This window comes from Pieris brassicae, chromosome 7 (assembly GCF_905147105.1).
Source record: "Pieris brassicae chromosome 7, ilPieBrab1.1, whole genome shotgun sequence".
Classification (NCBI taxonomy): Eukaryota; Metazoa; Arthropoda; class Insecta; order Lepidoptera; family Pieridae; genus Pieris; species Pieris brassicae.
Genome location: NC_059671.1, coordinates 12347865 through 12367443, shown reverse-complemented (window position 1 = coordinate 12367443; position 19579 = coordinate 12347865). Strand labels below are relative to the sequence as shown.

General features: G+C 35.6%; 2 protein-coding genes across 4 annotated transcripts in view; one reads left to right on the top strand and one right to left on the bottom strand.

Moving 5' to 3' along the window:
- LOC123711649 (myotubularin-related protein 13) overlaps positions 1–19579 on the bottom strand; it is a 70232-nt gene that overhangs the window by 18724 nt on the left and 31929 nt on the right. For all 3 annotated transcript variants that reach the window (XM_045664307.1, XM_045664308.1, XM_045664306.1), the window contains exons 4-12: positions 14430–14546; positions 12873–13092; positions 10853–11094; positions 10214–10464; positions 9026–9217; positions 8401–8509; positions 7800–7933; positions 6821–6932; positions 6090–6274 (exon numbers count right to left, since the gene is read on the bottom strand). In XM_045664307.1, the coding sequence (XP_045520263.1) occupies positions 6090–6274; positions 6821–6932; positions 7800–7933; positions 8401–8509; positions 9026–9217; positions 10214–10464; positions 10853–11094; positions 12873–13092; positions 14430–14546 (1562 nt within the window). The remainder of the gene's footprint in view (positions 1–6089; positions 6275–6820; positions 6933–7799; positions 7934–8400; positions 8510–9025; positions 9218–10213; positions 10465–10852; positions 11095–12872; positions 13093–14429; positions 14547–19579) is intronic.
- Positions 440–4832, top strand: LOC123711650. The gene is made up of 4 exons (XM_045664309.1): positions 440–504; positions 1467–1625; positions 2530–2691; positions 4266–4832. The coding sequence occupies exons 1-4, from the start codon at positions 496–498 to the stop codon at positions 4437–4439; spliced, it is 504 nt and encodes a 167-aa protein (XP_045520265.1). The 5' UTR covers positions 440–495; the 3' UTR covers positions 4440–4832.

Genomic DNA, 19579 nt, shown 5'->3' with positions numbered 1-19579 from the left:
ACATTCTCGTGGGAACAACACGCAAATACATAGTCAAAAATAATTAACATCACCGCATACACGAATTCAAGTACGACCATTCACCACAAGTAGTACCCGTTCACGAGTATCACGCATGGCCAGCCATCGGCCACCTCGCCATATTTTAGAGAGAGAGAGAGATAACCCAACGCATGGACGCCGCATATATCTCCTCCCCATCCTACATAAGTGCTTCCTTCTCACTTAACAAACAACTTATATTGTTATTTGTTAATGTAACCCTGCAACCTAACCCTAAAAGCCCCTAAAGAAATATTGACAATGCAACAATACAATAGTAAAGCGGATATTCGAACATCGCGTTTGTCACGAAATGACGATACAATCTGTGACAGGAATTTCCTTAATCGACATATTTATATAAGGCAAGTTCGTACGCGAGTACTATTGAAAATGTTTGTCCTACTTTGTATTACGGCGTTGCTTTGCGCCATCAATTACACAAACGCTAATATGGATGGAGTAAGTTTATGGATATTAGAAATATATATTGACTTCTCGCTAGAACTCTCTTTTAAAAATTTGTCAAATTTTATTAACAATATTTACCTAAATTTGAAAAGCTTTAATAACATGAAGCACATTTATTTCTTTCATTTTTGTAATTCCTAATAATTTAAAGTTCCGATGCTTGTTTGTAAAAGCATAATCCAATTTTATTCTACTAAATCTAAGCTAACCTAGATCTCCTAAGGGTAAGTCTCTGGGTTAATTATAGTGATTGGTTGGAGTTCATTGGAGGCTTGAATACGTTTGTAATGTAGTCTTTTGTAAAATATGAATAGGTGTTACGTTGTTAAATACTTTGTATTTTATAGAAAGAAAGAAAAACTTTATTCTACACAATATCTAAATACAGTGTAAACTCTATAAACCACACTGAAGGGACTGTGCATTTTATGGCGTTATAGAGAGTCGGCGTTAAGTGGAGAGAAGAAAAACGTGTAGATAGTCCTTGACTCCTACTTATCAAGTTCAACAAGTCTTCACGTGCAATCCCAATTTGTAAAGAAACGAACGAATTTCTTAGAAGTCCGTTTGCATGATACCGACAGTCGAGTTTATTGTGGGCTAGGATAATAAAGCAAGAAAAGAGTGTACACAGCTGCGCAGGTTTTACTAATTTTAGCAACATAAAAAGTACTTTATAACTCAATTGTTGTCGTTATTGAGACTGGATGTAACGCTATGTAGAGTGTATCATGAATGGAAGACAAGCTAAACCAACCAAAGCCAATTGATTTCAACGGTTTTGTCGTTAATTAGAGGGACGTTACATGGACTTTACATTGTATATCCTTTATATTTAGGTAAAATAAAGTGCTAGTGCTAGCCCCCACACTAGAATTCCCTGTTTGGTGAGCAGCTGGTCTAATTCTTTTGACATATTAACGGTACTCGACAATAATTTCTACATAACACAGGGCCCTGGTCTGTGGTTTGTCCACGGAATAAACGATTGCAATGAAGAACTACCACGAGTGGCCATCAACGTGACCGTCAACAAACACAAATTAAATCGTACGCACGACGTATACGATGCAACACTGGACGTATATGAAACCGTGGGCGATGGCTATGGGGTAATTACATAGAAACTATAGGATTAAAATAAAAATATAAAAATTATATGAATTGACAGAGAGTCGTCTTGATTCTTTGGGAGACTTTTTTTTCACACATGCATCTTCAAGAACTACAGTTGCAATTGAGTGCAATGTAGGCTTCAGCGTACGACTGTGAATACTTCTATCTTTCTATGTGCACATTTAACGTACGCTCAAAATGTGAAGGAAAATATCGTGAGGAAACCGGAAACCTTGCCTTAGACCCAAAAAATCGACGGAGTGTGACTGGCACAAGAGGCGAATCACCTACTTTCCTATTAGATTGGCAAATGATCATGAAACTAATACATAAATCAGAGGCCACATCCAAAAGGTTGTTTTTTCCAATTTCTTTCTTGTCTGTGTTTTGAAAAGAAACAATCCTCCAATTTATCCAGCCAGTAGAATCGAACAGTATTTAATTTCTTATATGAACTTATCAAAATGATTTGTACTACTGTAACCTAGAGAAGGTTAGAAGCCACAATGTTTTATAGTTATAAAATCGTCCATACTACATACAGAGATAAAGGTAGACTATGTAGTTAATATTCTGTAAAATCGTGACGTAAATCTTGTATTTTTTTTATTGCGTCGCAATTCATGAATCCGTGAGATTGGCTTTTTTGTTTTTAGTTTTTTTTATTTAAAAAAAACAATTGTTTTATTTTAGATTAAGGTTGATGATTCTATATTTTTTTATTAGCGATGAGGCCACCCTTTGCTTCCCTTTTAATTCTCATGTTTTGTTATTTGTTTTTCTATAAATGTAACGAAGTGTAAATAAATAAATTACTTTCAAATCTCGTAATTTATCAATTGTTAATTCAATATACTGCGCAGTTCCGCTCAGTTTAATCCGTGTAATTTTGTTTAACAGATTTTAATAGACATTTGCAAGCATACAGATGGTGGATGCAAACAAGTTCAATTAGTCACGGACAACGATATAGGAAAGTTTGCTGAGAAATATGCCCAAAACAATATGGAAGTAGCTTTTACTATGGCCGGAATCGATCCTCCGCATTTTCCTATCCAACCGGTGAGTATTATTTATATTGATCGTGGGGATGAATCGTAAGCTCGCCCAAACCAATTTTTGTTAAAGTTGATAGTAAAATTAAGGTTCTACCTGCACACGAGGCGATTCAGGGAGCGATCTAACGCGCTCCCCACCTCTTCTCCTATATGCCTATGCCTTTGATTTAGGGCCACGTGTAGACGCTTTTAAATACAAATTTTCATACTTAAAAAAACATGTATTTGAACCTGAACTCATCATCAAAATCGGTCTACATTTATTGCATTACGGCTCTGTCGGAAAAGATTCGATAGTCTTGGTAGTGGCATTGTTAATAGTGATATCGACTCGATAAACTAATAGAAACTCGAAAGAAACACATCAACCGATCACCTCCAAACTTCTAATTGTTAAGTTTTTAATCATACTTAACCATACATAACATTACGTTTAACTGTCTGTTGCGTTTATGTTACACAATTTTATCAGTTAAACGTCTATACTAGTGGTGAGAAAGCTTTTTTAATGCCGGGCCACAAAGTTTAAAAAATTCTAGAGTAAGGCCAGAAGTATAAAAAAAAACGTTGTTAAAGCTTTTAATTATAATATTATAAAAACAATACAAATAGAATCTACTTTTTATTCTCGACTGTCAAAACGGAATTATAACGGGCCACATGGAATCTGCTGATGGACCTTCGGGCCGGATGAAATACTTTCGCGGGCTGGCGATGGAACGTGGGCTGTACTTTGCCCATCACTGGTGTAGACTGATGTTTGATTGATAAATTTCCCCACCAATTTTCAGCCGTTCTTGACGAAATAAAAAGTTTCCCATGTCTGTGTCCTGGTTCTAAGCTACCGCCCCGCCATATTTCAGCTGTTCTTGAGTTATAAATAGTGTAACTAGCACGACTTTCCTTTATATATTTAGATATAAAGATATGTATTCACTGTATAGCAAGAAAATCAGGAGTAGGCGAATCGCATAGTAGTAGTGTCTGAACAAGGGTAACATAAGATAGTCCGTATGTTTTTTTCTTAAAAATATACGCGGGTGTAATTCCGGATGGAAACACAAAAAAAACATACATAGAATTTGTCCAATTATGATCTGATAGTCCTAAAGTTTATAGATGGAATAATAATTTTGTAGTTAAAATTAATTTATATAACAAAAAATCAGATAAACATACACAAATACAATGCATGTTTAAGGTATAATTATAGAAATAAGGCTACATTCAGAAGAATTTTCAATCTCTAATATGATTTCATTCAACGCCATTAGGGTTTATTTGTGGTTATGCTCCACACAGTTTTTATTTATTTTGAAGATCTACCCTCTTAGTAGTAAAAACTACTCTATTTACACACATTTAACAATATCACTATTTCCGTCTCTGACAAATTGTATTTACACTGTGATGAAAAGAGACATATGGCATGAGTATTTTAGTCAAAACGGTGCAATTAGAAATCTGTTTTTACCAATTTTTAAAAATCGGAGGAGATTATCAATTTTTTTTTACTTATGAAAAAGAACGTCACCTTGTTAATAAATGTGACATATGCGAAGAAATGAAATGTTTCAGGGTACCTACAAAATCGAGGACTTCTACTTCGACCATTGTGAAATGCCAGAGGAATCCATATATGGGGAGTTCACCGCGGACTCATTCATCGTGAAGGATAACGTACGTGTAGCGTGTTTCAGGACACATGTCGAGTTTAGGGAGGACGAAGACGATATTTGTAACAGGGGATAGAGTTTTATGTTAATAAATAATTACTTCTTATAGGAGGACACTCTCGTTCTTTCTCACCTCAAAAAAAAAAACGCGATACATCCCTCGACCTTTCTCGTGATCATTGTATTACTTAATAGGTAATCCTTCTTCTGTGCCTGACACACGACGACCACATTTAAGTCCAATACTACAGCCGGAGTTCGGAACTCAGAACTCTTGTTCATAACATTTAAATACTAAGGTGAAGTACCACAAGTTTTAGGGCAAGATCGATAGAGCGCACTTAGACTTAGCTCAAACTTTACTTACGAAAAACTAAGTACGTAAAGTGTTTACTTAGTGTACACTAAGCATAAACTATGATTTAGTATTTATAGACGTTTTGACAATGCTGCAAGGTGACAGATACGATTCCACACCAGTTATTGTTAAGATCTCTCAAAAATGGGGTTTTAACACTTATATAAATAATAAATACCATGATAATGTGAAATTTTTTATTTTATGTATTTCATGTATGTTAGTATTTATCAAGATCATTTATCATTTCTTTTAATTCAAATCCTATTTTTCCCAAAGTCTATGGAACTCCAGTATAAGATGGCATCACCGTTAATTTTATATTAAGACAAAAAAAGTTAAGTTAAAGATATGATAAAGTATGGTAAAGTAAGTTTTGGGGCATTATTTTTATTGGGTTTAGTCGCCCTTAATCACCGACTGAATTTGTGTTTGATTATAGAAGTTAGCTTCAATCGACTTTAAAACTTATCATATAGATTTTTTTTAATGTAATAGAAGCAAACGGGCAAGAGGCTCACCTGATGTTAAGCGATACCGCCGCCCATGGACACTCACATTGCCAGAAGGCTCGCAAGTGCGTTGCCAGCCTTTCAAGAATTGGTACGCTCTTCTCTTGAAGGACCCTAAGTCGAATTGGTTCGGAAATACTTCAGTGAACAGCTGGTTCCACATAATGGTGGTGCGTGGGAAAAACTGCCTTGGAAAACGCTTAGTTGTGGACCGACGGACGTCGAGGTGAAACGGATGGTATTTTGTATTTTACCTTGACGTCCGATAATGAAACTCAGCTGCGGGTATTAGACCGAACAACTCTTTTGAACACTCCCCATGGCAAATGCGGTAGAAGATGCAGAGATACCCAACATCTCTACGCAACGCCAAGGGATTAAGCCGCACGGAAAATGATTGGTCGTCGACGATTCGAATCGCTCTTTGTTGAATACGGTCAAGTGGAAGGAGCTGGTACTGGGGAGCTCCCGCCCAGAGGTGAGAACAGTATTCCATGTGGGGCCGAATTTGCGCTTTATAGAGTTGCAAGCGGTGGCCCGGAGTGAAGTACCGTCCCGCCTTGCTGAGCACACCAAGCTTTTTGGATGCTTATTTAGCCTTCCCTTCCAAATGACCGCGAAACTGGACGTTATTCGATATGTCAACGACCAATATTCCGATGTTAGCTGAGGCTTTAAGGAGAGTGCCTTCAAAGAGAGGAGTAGCGACAAAAGGAGTTTTTTTAGCAGAGATGTATTATTAATTGAAAATAATTAATTTGGTAAACTTTAACCATCGCCAGCTTGCAATGGCAACGTTTATCAAGACGAGATTTAAAGCCTATGATCTAACAAACGGAAGAAAAAATTCATTTACCTCACAATAAGATCGAACTGATGATGATGGAGGATATGCTTGTTGGTCGGCAGTCGTGACGCCAGGTCGTTGACGAGCGCGGTCCGTGCGTTCGGTGCTCGCAGTGCACGTAGAACTGCGGGGAAGGATTTGCGTGCGTCCGCGTAACGACATTCGAATATCGCCGCTATACACGACCTTAGAACCTGGAAATTAAATTTTATATATTAAAATAAATAATATTATTTTATCAAGTAGAATGGCCCTATTAAGTTAATTAGGCCATTAAGGAATTAAGGCCTTATTTGTTTAGCTATATATACAATAGAATTCAGATTGAGGACACACTAGTAAGTCAAAGACCTGTGACAGGGATGCTTCTTTAAATTTACAAAGTAAAATTAAATTTTTAAATTTAAAAACGAGGGTACTGTAAAAATAATAAATATATGAATATATTATATGTGTACGCGTGTTACGAAAAAGTGTTTTTGCATTTTAAGCGATTTTTAGCAGATTGGCTGAAAAGTGTTTTTATGGTTGCGCCATCGCAATGAAAAGCAAGAAAAATATAAAATTTTATATTTGAGGGGAGAGACGCCAAAAACGTTAATTTGGCTTCACTTGTACATCATTAAAAGATCCCCCTTAGTTTAAAAGGCACTGAAACACTATTGGTCGCCAAAGTCAGATCCGTGTTCTCATAAAAAAAAAAATTTTAGACAAATTATACACATTTTATAATGACGCACCTCAAGCCGTCTCGCAGAGTTAGTCAGCAATAATTGCGTGTGTTCCACAGCCCCAGTAGGTGGCGCTGCCGGTGGTATTATTCGAGGGGCTGGTAATCTTATCGCTTGTAACCTGGAAGATAACAAAGTATACTCTAGAACGTCAAAATCTCAATAAATGCATAATTATTGCAATTATTTATTTACTATTAATCTCACAAGTAACATACATATTATAAAACAAAACACTTAGACAATACAGAAAGCCAAAACAAATTAAATATATAAAAAATATTGTTTATCTATGCAATGTGTTTCCTATGTGAAACTGAAAATTTTACTAAGTATAAATAAAGTATATATAAACAAAAACATATAAAAAAAATTAAAGAAAAAAACTCTTCAAATACGTCCTCCACGTCCTCCTAGGTGAGGAGGAAAATATCAATATCCTCATAATTAGTGTCATTTATAGATAAAACCCAAAACATGGGTGAATCATTAAGGTAATTCGTGTTCGTACGAGGCACTTGGAACAATTGTACCTAGTCGTGCATACGGCGGAAGAATTCTTAGAGAAATTAACGACAGCAATCTATCCACCCATTATGAATATCGAACAAAAATAATAAGTCTTTCTGACTCCGTCGACATTTTAATGAGACGAAATTAAAATTATATCCATATTTAGTTTTAGTTAGTAACAATTCGGTTCTTAGTGTCTATGTTAGTAAACAAAAACAATATACATATACTAATATATTGAAGAACTCCGCTACTCTATAATCGCCAAGTTTTGACTCATACAAATTGTTTAAACTGGAGCAAATCAAATTTATAAAAAGTTTTATTGATTAATTTACGTTTACCGAGAGTTTTGATATATTCGGTGATAATTCTCGAGTTTTAGAAACGAATTGAATATCCATTTAAGGAGTGGTTTATCTTCTGAAGCCGTCACCAGGCTTGGGATATTTGGATTAATTCGCAAAATACTTACTTTTCAAGATTATTAGTGGCGGCTCTCTCGTCTATGACTTGTTGCACTCTGGCAGCGCAAAGCGTCGGTAAAGGCGGTTGGTGTATTCTCGATTCAGCGCCCTCTGGCGGCCGAAGGATACGTTGTTGGAATATCTGCAAATACAATGTTTTTATTATATATAATATATTCTAAGACTTAAATTGGTATTTATTACTCACTTTGACGCTTGACGCATGGTCAACAACAATAGTGTTCCATGTTTCCAATAATTCCAGAATGTTTGTCTTTTTTTTTAAATTGCTACTATGATACTAATCATTAAAGCAATTTTACAGTAATTTAAGTAAAACGCTGTTCGCGTTATAGGAGAAAGCTCGTAAAATAGTTTTTTTTAATCTTAAGAAATATAACTTGAGAAATCTCCGCGTTAGACGATACTACATTATAGGGGTTTCGCGTTATAGAAGATATTATTGTATATATTTACACTTATAGCACCTTGTAAGCGTCATTTATAAATAACATTCTTAAAAACTAAAAAGTGGTTAAATAATGTTATGTCTCTTTTATTAACATGAGAGTGAAAAGGACAAACTCTTCACTATAAGATAAGACATACTTGTGGATTCGGATTTTCATTGTAATGCAGTTGCATTGCCAACTCCTGAATGTGCGGTAACTCCAAGTCCGAATTTATTGACTCTAACCGCAGCTGTTCTGGGAGATTCCTGCAATTAGTATATTGGAGATTAAAATAATAAAACTAATGAGTACACACATCTTATATACAAAAAAATTCATCAAAACCTGTCCAGCTGTTTAGGAGTTTAATTGCGAACACATGAACAGAAGACTTATATATATACCAGTTGTTTATTTGCTGTATAGATAATTAACCTAGAAACCGACTGCAGCGCCATCTGCCGGGATAATTTGTGAATCTGAACCATCCTCGGTACCACCCAAAATCATACAAAAAATCCATTCAAATCGGTCCAGCCTTTTAAGAGGAGTTCTGTGACATACACACGTACAATAAATTTATATATATATATAAAGATTTCGTATCTTTACAATACAGACTTTACAAGAAGTACTTTTACTTTTGTTCAAAAATTCATGAGGGTTTTAGGTTTCACTTTAAAAGTGAGTTAAAACCGAAAAGTATAAATAAATAATATACGTTTACGAAAAATCAAGACTCAAACAAAATACAAATACATTTGAATATTAACGACACTTACAGTACAAGATCGTCCCATATATCAGTAGGTCTCCAGGGCGGTCCCCGTTCCGCAACCAGCCCATTGAAGAACATCGAGTCCAACAACCTAACAGCGAAAGGGCACTGCGATAGGCCGCGAGCACCCAAGAAACCCGCCTTGTGGAAAGTTAGTACGGGGGACGGATGTATTCGTATTATTGTCAAGCAGTGTCTGAAAGGAATGGTAAATAATTTAAACTAATACATTTCTATTCGAAAATATTAATGTTTCGAAAACCCGTGTATGACGGACTACTTGAACATCAACTTTCAATTCATAATTACATGTATATTATATCGTAAACTACTTTCTTTCTAAAGTAATCTATTGTATGCGATAGTGCAACACATGAATGAATCTTTATGGAAATATTTATGTATGTTTAACTGATTTTACTCATTAATACATAATGCATTCTACTTTATTTACTGTATGCGATTTTAACGGATTGAATAGTGATTATCCGAAGCTGGAAATATTCGGTAGTGGGCTGATCGGTTTTAGAGAAAGCATTGTTAGGTGCCTATCTCGAACCTGATTCGCTGTTTTGCTGACGATTTTTCTTTTTTGAAACGCTTATGTTTACTTCAATTGCCATACATTTTAGATGAAAGATTTTGTAAAATATGCAGCAGATTAAGTACAATGTATGATGTGGTAAGTTTTAACAAATAAATATAAAATACAATTTTACCCCTCAAAAACATAACAGTTTGTCAACGAGGATTGGAACGTAGTGTAATATGGGGCAAGATAAGAAATCTTAACCTTAAGTGGAAATGAGCGGATCACACAGTTCGCATGTGCAATGGCAGATGAACGAAGAGGGTAACAAGATGGAAAAGACCATTGGGGAAAGGAATGAGAGGTCTCCCTCTTGCACGGTGGCCTGACGAACTTAAAGAAGTTGTTTAAAAAGATTGGGAGAAAAATGCTCAAGATAGAGCCAACTGGAGGACGCCTATACTGTTTTAGAATCATAATTTCATTTGATTTTCTGACTATTTATTAATCAAGACGGTTAAATACGAACGACCAATCAGAGCCGACGAAATGCCTCGACTAAATATAATTCAGGCCGCTAGTACGTATACGTAATAGTGCACCATGTACACTGTAAGAGAATATTATAAAAAGTGTTACTCAACAAATACTTTCAGTACTCACCTATACCCTTGTAACAATTTCGCCAACGTCCTCATGAACACAGCTCTAATTTCCTTATCAAGCATTTGAGGCAGGGACTGCACTGGCGGCGGTGGGGCGAAAGCCGAGTCCGCAGACCGGAGCTCCGGCTGGAGGACCAAGGCGAGAGAGTCCTGGAGGGACGACAGGAGTTTGCCCTCTGGTCGCGGGATGTTCACACTCGGTGGTATGTGGAGGGACCCCGTATCGAGGTCCGCTATTATCACGTCTAACTGGAATTTCAAAATTTTCAAAGTTAATGGCACAATGCTATCAGCACTGAAAAGAGATTCTTAGGATCTCGGAATCTCTTCCATTTTAAATAATAATAATAAAGGCACACGCAAATATGTAATGCTCCCTTTGGGATGAAAGTGAAAAAAAGGAAAGAACCCAGGAAGGACCATACATTATTCTTATTTTTTTAATAACAGGGGGAAAAGGGGTAGGACACACTTGCGTCGAGGGGGGACCTCTAAATCCGCGGTTGATGGCCTAACATTCATCCACACTGTTTCAATCCTTATCATTATTAAGGTAACTCACGGTCAGTATCGTATGAAGTTACATCTTTGAAATTGTTTCTTTTACCTACAAATGTTTCAGTCAAACGTAACTTACCAATTCAGAGACCTCCTCCTTCAAACTGGAATGTACACCGATGAGAAACGGCGTGGGCGTGGCCAGAACTTCGGCCAGGCCAGCAGGTAACAGCGGTATGTACACGTGTGCATATCTAAAGGGAAACATGAGGGCGGCTAACGCTCGACAAACGGCCGACAACCGTGCGCCCGCGAGCGATACCAATAACACTTTGTGCTCGCTCATCACCGCACACCAGAGGGTGACCGAGTTGTGTATACCTGAAATATTAAATAGAATAATTATTTAAGACATAGACGTAACATTGATGGTTGACTAACGAAACACACAAAATAATAATAATCATCAAAAAATAATGGATAATAAAAACAACAGCAACACGGTACGTTTTTAAGTGTTGTGAACTGGATCAGAATTATACTGTGGAACACGGAGACGTGTTCCACAGCGCTAGTCATTCTACCACAGACCACAACAGTAGTTTAATATTTAATATTCCGTCAATTAATTATAACATTACTATGGTACCTTTGTCCCATGATAGATATAAGATAGCCTTAGATATTCTAAAATTCTTATGGCTCCTATAACATACATAATTTTTAACTGTTCACTTATGAACTTAAATTATAGGATATTATACGAAACACTGTAATCAAAACATACAATGAAAAACTGAAATTCAAATTCCAAATAATTTTCTAATAACCCCCCTTAACAATCGAATTGTCCCTCTATGGGCGTGGTCCCATTGGGAAACACTGCAATAGGTATAGTATGATAACCACATGTATTGTTTATATGGTAATATATAGAATTAGATAATTTTGCAATTTGGCCGCTAAGGTGAGAGGGGGGAACTGAAAAACTTTAATTTTCAAGTCATTTTTCAAAGTCTTCATGGGATCATGGGATTTAAGATAGAGGAAGAATCTTCAATAGACTTGGCGATGGATAGAGAAGTATAGAGTGATCTGGAGGCGATTACTTGTGAAGAGGGTCTGTAACTAAAGAGTGACTAGGATTCATAAAAATTTTGTGTTAAATAAATATTTCAAAATACATATATCTATATATATAAAAATGAATTGCTGTTCGTTAGTCTCACTAAAACTCGAGAACGGCTGAACGGATTTATCTTATATTAGTCTTGAAATGTTCGTGGAGGTCTAGGGAAGGTTTAAAAGGCGAGAAAAAATCGAATAATTTCCGGGAAAACCCTAAAACAACCCTTTTCTTTTTCCATACAAACGTTTTGTATATAAAATGTAGAGGCAATTTGAACTTTATTGCTATTCAATACAGTTCATATTAAATTACAAGCACTCACTGTTGTCTAAGCAATGTCGCGTTCCGAAACACAACAAGTAATAATAGTGGGAACCCGACCAAATTGAATTGTCAAAAAATGTGAGAGCTATAGATCATTAGTACTGATTTTGAATTTGGTTGGCTTCGCGATATTATTTCTTTTATTTTAGTTTCGGCATGCGACATAAAATGCATATGTTTTCACGTCATTAGATCTGTCAAACAAATCGCGTTAAAAAAAGGATTTAATTTTTGAATTATTAATTTAATATCCCTATCTGAGCAAAATTATTTAAATACATACTAATAGGAAAATATATCAATGAGGCACACAATTTTTAAATATTTGTCACTTTTAGGTTCCCACTATCCTTTTAGATTATTTTCCAATCAGGTTTGAACACTAAGTTCGCCTCTTAATTTGAAGCCGTCTAGCAGACATCCCAGTCGGGGATTTTTAGTGGGTCACAGAAGAGTGGCCAAAGTTCGTGGAAGCGAAGATACTTTGGTCACCCGAGCTGAACCGCACACATCGCCCTATCATCAGATTTTTTTGCGCCGACTTTAAAATTGGTAGGAACAAAAACTGCCACATTTCAAATCTTTTTGACAGAACGAAGTCTGTGAATATATATATACATATAATATATATATATATATATATATACATATAATATATATATATATACATATAATATATATACATATATATATTCATTTTACATACCTAATAACCTAAGTAACATATGAACGGAAGTATGTGTAACGGGCATAGGAGGGGCCGCAGGGGGCTGTAAGGCCTGTCTGTCGCCGGCCCCGATGCTGAATCGGACCTGTGGGCCCCCTGGAGGTGGGACTAGAACACATCCCACCAGGTTCCCGACTAACGTTTCTAGAGGAACACCGAGGTTCTCCACCCATACTGTGTAGATTATGCCCAGGCAATTCTGAAATTAAATATAAAGAATTATATAATCAAAATATTATTTATAAATTTTGGTAGGTTATAAGTATAAAAAAATTAACGGTTGGTGGACTGAGTTTCCGCAATTAGACTCTCACTAGTCACTCACACCGTTGTGCGTAAAGTAAGTCTAACTACTAAGACTAACTAAGCCAGCCTAGTTACTTCCAGAATGCAGTAGCACAGAAGTCTTAGCTACTTATATTCTAAAATACTTCTAAGTATGTGTCTGTCACGGGCACATTATTTTTAAATTTCGAACATGATTTTATAAAAAAAATATTGCATTCTTTTTTAGAATGTTTGAGTATTGATTTAAAACAAAAAAGTTGGACAGTCTGAAGTCATCCTTAAAAAAGCAGTCACTGAAATCGAAAGGAACATGGTGCGTGCTACGAAAGACGACTGGCCAAGGCGCTTAAGGGCCTGTATTAAAAATAGGGGACATTTCGATTCCTTTATTTTTTTTCTTAAAATTGATATTATCACTCATTAAAAACTGATAAGTACTTTTGTTTTTATCATTATCTCCATTTATGACAGAACTTTGGGACCGACTACGTAATTGTGACTAAGTTAACCCTCGGATTAGCTTGTAAATTTTTTTTACATTTCACTTTATTTTAGTTATAGTAGCGTTGCATGTTATTTTGTGTTCTTTATTGTTATTGTTATGTACTTCTGTACTTTACCCTGTACGTGTTTCTTTTTATTGTTCCATTTAGGGTTGCCTGGAAGAAATCGCTTGTTAGCGATAAGGCCGCCCTTTGCCTTATTACTTATGTAACCTGTTTTTTTAATGTATGTTTTTGTATAAGGTAACGAAGGGTGAATAAAATAAATACATAAGTCTAGTAGGCATTTCGCAACCTCGGAGGAGTAAGGTCGCTCCGATTGTTTTAGTTATTGTGTATTTGTATTAGAACGCTCATTAGGCTAGTAAAATTAATGTTTTCACCCGTGCAATTCCCTCCGCTCGCTTTAGTGACTAGTGAAAAAGACTTGTGTGTATATTTAAATCGCTTGTAACAGCTATCGGTCAAACTAATCTGCTAAAAATTGTTTGGCTTCAAAATACGCGCCATTTGGATATTTACTATTATGCAATAAATATCAAATTTTGTTTCTATATTTCAGAAAATAATTATTTAGCATTAACCTTATTATCTTCACATAAATTTTGTTGTAAGATTTTTTGTTAAAAACTAAACAAATCTATAACTATTTCAGTAACACATTATATACTCATATATCATATTTATTTAGTTGAATTTGTGTTATATATAGCTGTTTTTACTGTCTATTCACAAATAACGTTACCCGAAATGTGTCTATGTAGTCCTGTCTGGAGACGATGACAAGACATTTGGGCGCGTACATGATGCTGTGGTGCGTTATATTCGCCACCGTACGCGACGATTCCAAAGATTCCTCGTCCTGAAACCAAACAATACATTCTTTAATATGTTACCTTTAAATATTTATTTAATTAAATCTTTGATTAAGAATCTTGACGCAGAAACTCGTATGACGTAGTTCCTCATTTGACTCTGTTGTTTACGAATCGACGTCGAAAATCCGCCCAAAGAAGGATGGTCGTATCGGAGTAGAGATTAGAATATAAAGGTGTGGCGCATGCGCAGCAATGGAGCAATGGTACGTATGGTAGGCAACCATAGCCCAATGGATGAAGTTGGCGTCCACAAGCCATTTCAACAAGGCTAAGCACAGTCCGTCCACCCGTTGGTGCGTAAAATTAGACTAGGATATAAAACCGCCTTCACCGGGGAAGGCTTCCGTCCTGGCCTTCAGGCGTACAGGCAAATCGCCCCCCATGGACCTCACACAAGCTGACGCACAAGCGGTTTGCCGGCCATTTAAGAATTGGTTTGCTCTTTTCTTGAAGGACCCTAAGTCGAATTGGCTCGGATAACTTCAGGTGGCAGCTGATTCCACATAGTGGTGGCATCCTATATATACTTTTATGTTTAATGTTAAAGCCCAACCTGCATTGTTCTCAATATACTATTGTATACCTAATTGTTTTTGGCAAACAAATTACGTTTAAGATTACATCAGAGTCGAGAAACTCATAATTGTAAAAAAAGTCAAATTTAACAATTTAAAAACTGGGTCGTTGTTTGCGGAAGAATGGAAAATGCCCGGGGCCTTCAAATCAAGACCGTGCTTACGTTTGACTAAAATAAAAGTTAAGTTATTTGTAGTATATATGTCGAAGTAAGGGTGCTGGTATCAGCGGCCATTGTCATTATAATTTAATAAAATCAAACTCAAAGTAGTTCAAAACTGTTCTGTGGTTTATTTGGTTTACCAATATTAATAGATCTAGCAACATTGACTAATATTAGCGGTTTTTAACTAATTTGACTTTGACGTTATTAAATTAAAATGACAATGACAGCTGACACTAACACCATTGCTCCTATAATAATAATAAAGATTATGATATTACTACAGACTATTAAATAGTCTGTTAATTTGTATAATGACGATGGCAGCTGATATATACACTACTTGTAACGCTTGTAGATTATTTTGAATATTTTTTTTAAATTAATCTTATATATTAATTACACTATTTATATAACTTGACGTTTCGTGTGCTTTGGTTTATACTTATATAAATTAAAGAGATAGAAGATTATATATTTTATTTTATTAAAAGAAAGAATTTTGAGGACACAAATAATCAAAAAATTAATTATAAGAAAATATCAAAACATATATTATAGTACCTAATTGTTAAGTATTCAGAGCTTAAACGAACTTTTTACGCACCACAATTAAACGACCACTTTTTCTTACGCATTTTCCATCAAAAAGCCTCCTTAGGGAGCAAGGTCAATTGAAAAACCTTCGCGCCATAAAACCTCTTTTCAAAAGAAAATGGTGTTTACTCTGTGCCTTTTTTGAAAAGGGAACAATAGTTTTATCAAGCACATGATTTACTTAAAATTTCCGGTCTTAGACATATTTAGTGGTTTCTGTTTTTAAGAGTGAATGTTTATTTTAATTTAACTAAAGTTAAATATCAGGACAACATTTATACATAGCGCAGGTAAATAAGGTAAAACGAGAATAGCGACAAGATCGTATTTCCATAAAGTGCGCAATCACGAGACATTGATTTGATTTGAAATATATTACATAAATCTCTGATACTAGACATACAAAAATAGCCTAGAACTGTTCTGCAACTGAGCGTTTTTAAGGCAGTTCTTTTCGCATACCACATCTATGTGGAATCAGCTGCCCAATGAAATTTTTCCGTACCAATCGACTTAGGGTCCTTCAAGAAGACGCACAAATTTTTAAGAGGCCGGTAAAGTGCTGGTGAGCCCTCTGGAATTGAGTGTCCATGGGCGACGGTATCACTTAACACCAGGCAAGCCTCCTGCCTGTTTGTCCTTGTTCTAGAAACAAAGGCATACATAGCACTTGTTCCTTGTCTTGTCAATATTAAATCTTTATAAATAAAATTAGACGAAGCAGTATTTTATATAAAAATAAAAATCTGTCTTTTATATGTCTGGGCCTCAGATTTCTGTATCTGTTTCATGATCATTTATTATAAAATATTAGGCAAGGTGATTAGCCTTCTGAGCCTGAGACACGCAATCGACTTTTTAGGTCTGAGGCAAGCCGGTTTCCTCACGAGCGAATATTAAATTAGAAATAGAATATCATAGAAAGAAAGTCCATTGGTGAACAGCCGAAGATCGAACCTACTAGGCCAACACTCCTATATAATAATTACAAAATATACAAAACTTAGTGACTGAAATGTGATCTTCAATATATTGGCAAAATAGTGAGGGATCATGAAATATAGTAATTAGCGTGAGGTCGCCCAGGACGGAGCGCTGGCAGATTCTGTTTTCGGAGGAGATTTGAAGAGATTAGGCTATATGCTAAATTCATTAAAAAATTATATATTATAATTCTTTATTTTGGTTCGTTTCAGATTTCAGTGGTTATCTACCAACAACATAAATACAACCGCAAGGCACAGTTAGTTGATAAAAGTTGTGTAATGACACAACAGAGAATGGTGCAATTTCGACCCCAAAGCAACGGCGCCGCCGGAATTCATTGCTACCCGGAGTAAGGAAACGCTGAATATTTTAGTTTATAGCACAATGCATAGTGCATTAGTAGGGGCAACAAATTGGAGCAAGCTTTACATTTCACAGTTCGGTTCACTAATAAATTTTAACATGCGTAGAGATATGGAATCACTCATCATCTACCACAGAGTGTGTACTGCAGCTGAGTTTCGCTTTCGGACGTCGAAGCTGAACTGAGCGTTTTTGCAACTTACAAACGCGATGTGGAACAAAGCTGGCCAATAAAGTATACACCGACATAGGGTCGTCCAAGAAAAGAGCGGCTAAGTACTCGCGAAACCCTTTTGGAATTTAAAGTATCTATGTGCGGCATCACTTACCTTATAGCCCCGTTTCACCTCTGTTCTATAAGAACTTGACTGCATCTGACTGATGGAATCTCATTACAGACGAGTAGGATCAGTGTTTCTTTCACACATGGCCTTGTGCAAAGGGGTTTTGTACGTAATTAATTCCGGCAAATGACAAAAACATCGCGAAGAAAAGGACTTCTGGTAAGATTCAGAGTCAAGGCATATTATGTCAAAATCAATATGTCGAACAGGAATCGTTCCCTGACACCCGAAAACCGCGTGTCAAATTCATAAGGCTAAACTGACCTACAAAGAAAATGTATACCCAGAACAAAAGCAGAAATTACAGGACTCCATACATATATATGCAAACTATTTACACAACTTCGTTTTTTATTAAATAGCAGTTTACATCAGACTTTTTTTGGGCCTCGGCCTCAGATTTATGAATGAGTTTCATAGTATTGTCTTTTATTAACATAGCTTTTACACATTTAAAGAAAACACTTTATGCTGATGAATGATAGGGAAGAAAACAAATCAAATGTATTTGAAACAACAGATTTTTATTATTATACTAGCTGCCCGCCCGAACTTCGTTTCTCCTTAATGTGGTTTTAGTTAGCCTTAATACCGTGACATCGAAGAATAATTTTACTTTATTATCGTCACTATAATTATGCTAACACCAAAAATTCAAAAAGTAGAAATAATTGAATTTCACGGTATTTCTTTAAATTTTTCGTTTAATAAATTTAATTTATACTTTAGCCTCAATAACACGTGGTAATCATGATATTGAATTATAGCTTATATGACATGTTAGTCGGTTTACCATAGCAGTGCCATCTATTGATTACTTACTCAATCCAGTCGAAAAGTATCGACTACTGTTAGAATCTGTTGGAGTTAACAGATAATTGTGATTGTCAATTAATTATAGACAAATAATTTGCAATAAAATAAAATTGCGACTATAATTAAAGACCTAAGCTATCCTGTCTCTTAATTTGGGTGGAACCAGACTGCTCACGGTGTGTCAATTTTATTTAAAATCGGTTAAGTAGTTTAGGAGTCCATCGCGGACAAACATCGTGACAGGAGATTTATATATATATTAAGATATAATTAAATCAATAATAAAATAATATATGTAAACCACCACACACACATACACCGAGTATAAAACGTTCCTACGAGGATTCTATGCAAATCAGGTCCCTACTTATAATTCGCGACACGACGTCATCTGCCCGCTTGAGCGGTCTGCCAGGCGCATTGTTTTTATGGTGATTCAATAACGGTACACAAACACCATCCACACAGCTACTTGCCACTTCAATAACACGTGCAATAAATTACATAACAGCTTATTAAAACAGTAAAAAATTATTTATTCATAATGTTACTAAAGCCGATACAATTATTTTTAGATTTATTTCGTCAGTTTTTTTTTTTAAGTACAATAAAGTAGTTCGATGGTGGTTGTATGGATATGTTCAAATATAATGAAACACTTCGTTTGTTGCGTGTCAACTGGCTTTAAATGTTTAAAATCGCTAATATCAGTTCGTAAATAAGTGACACTTATGTTATTGGACATTATCGGAAACGAGAATTTAAAATTACAATAATTTATGTGAGATAAAAACTAAATATCATATTGGCTTCAAGTGTGTGGTGATTGTTTACATTTTGTTTACGCTTCTAAGTATTGTCTAAAATATATATATGTATATGTAAGTTATGTTAGATTACATAACGCAATGATTGAAAGAATTTCAGTCGTATTTTAAAAGGACGTAACCACAACCTTTAGACAATATTAAAAAGAAAATCTGGGAGACATTTCTGAAAAATCTTTTGAAAAGTTATCTTGAACAGCGTCTAGTAATGTAACATAATGTTATAATGAATAGGGCTACCACCGGTACTTTACAAAGTATTGTACGTTATTTCAGGCAATTGTGAGGCAACGGCAATGCACTTGCAAGCCTTCTGCCAATGTGAGTGCCCATGGGCGGCGCTA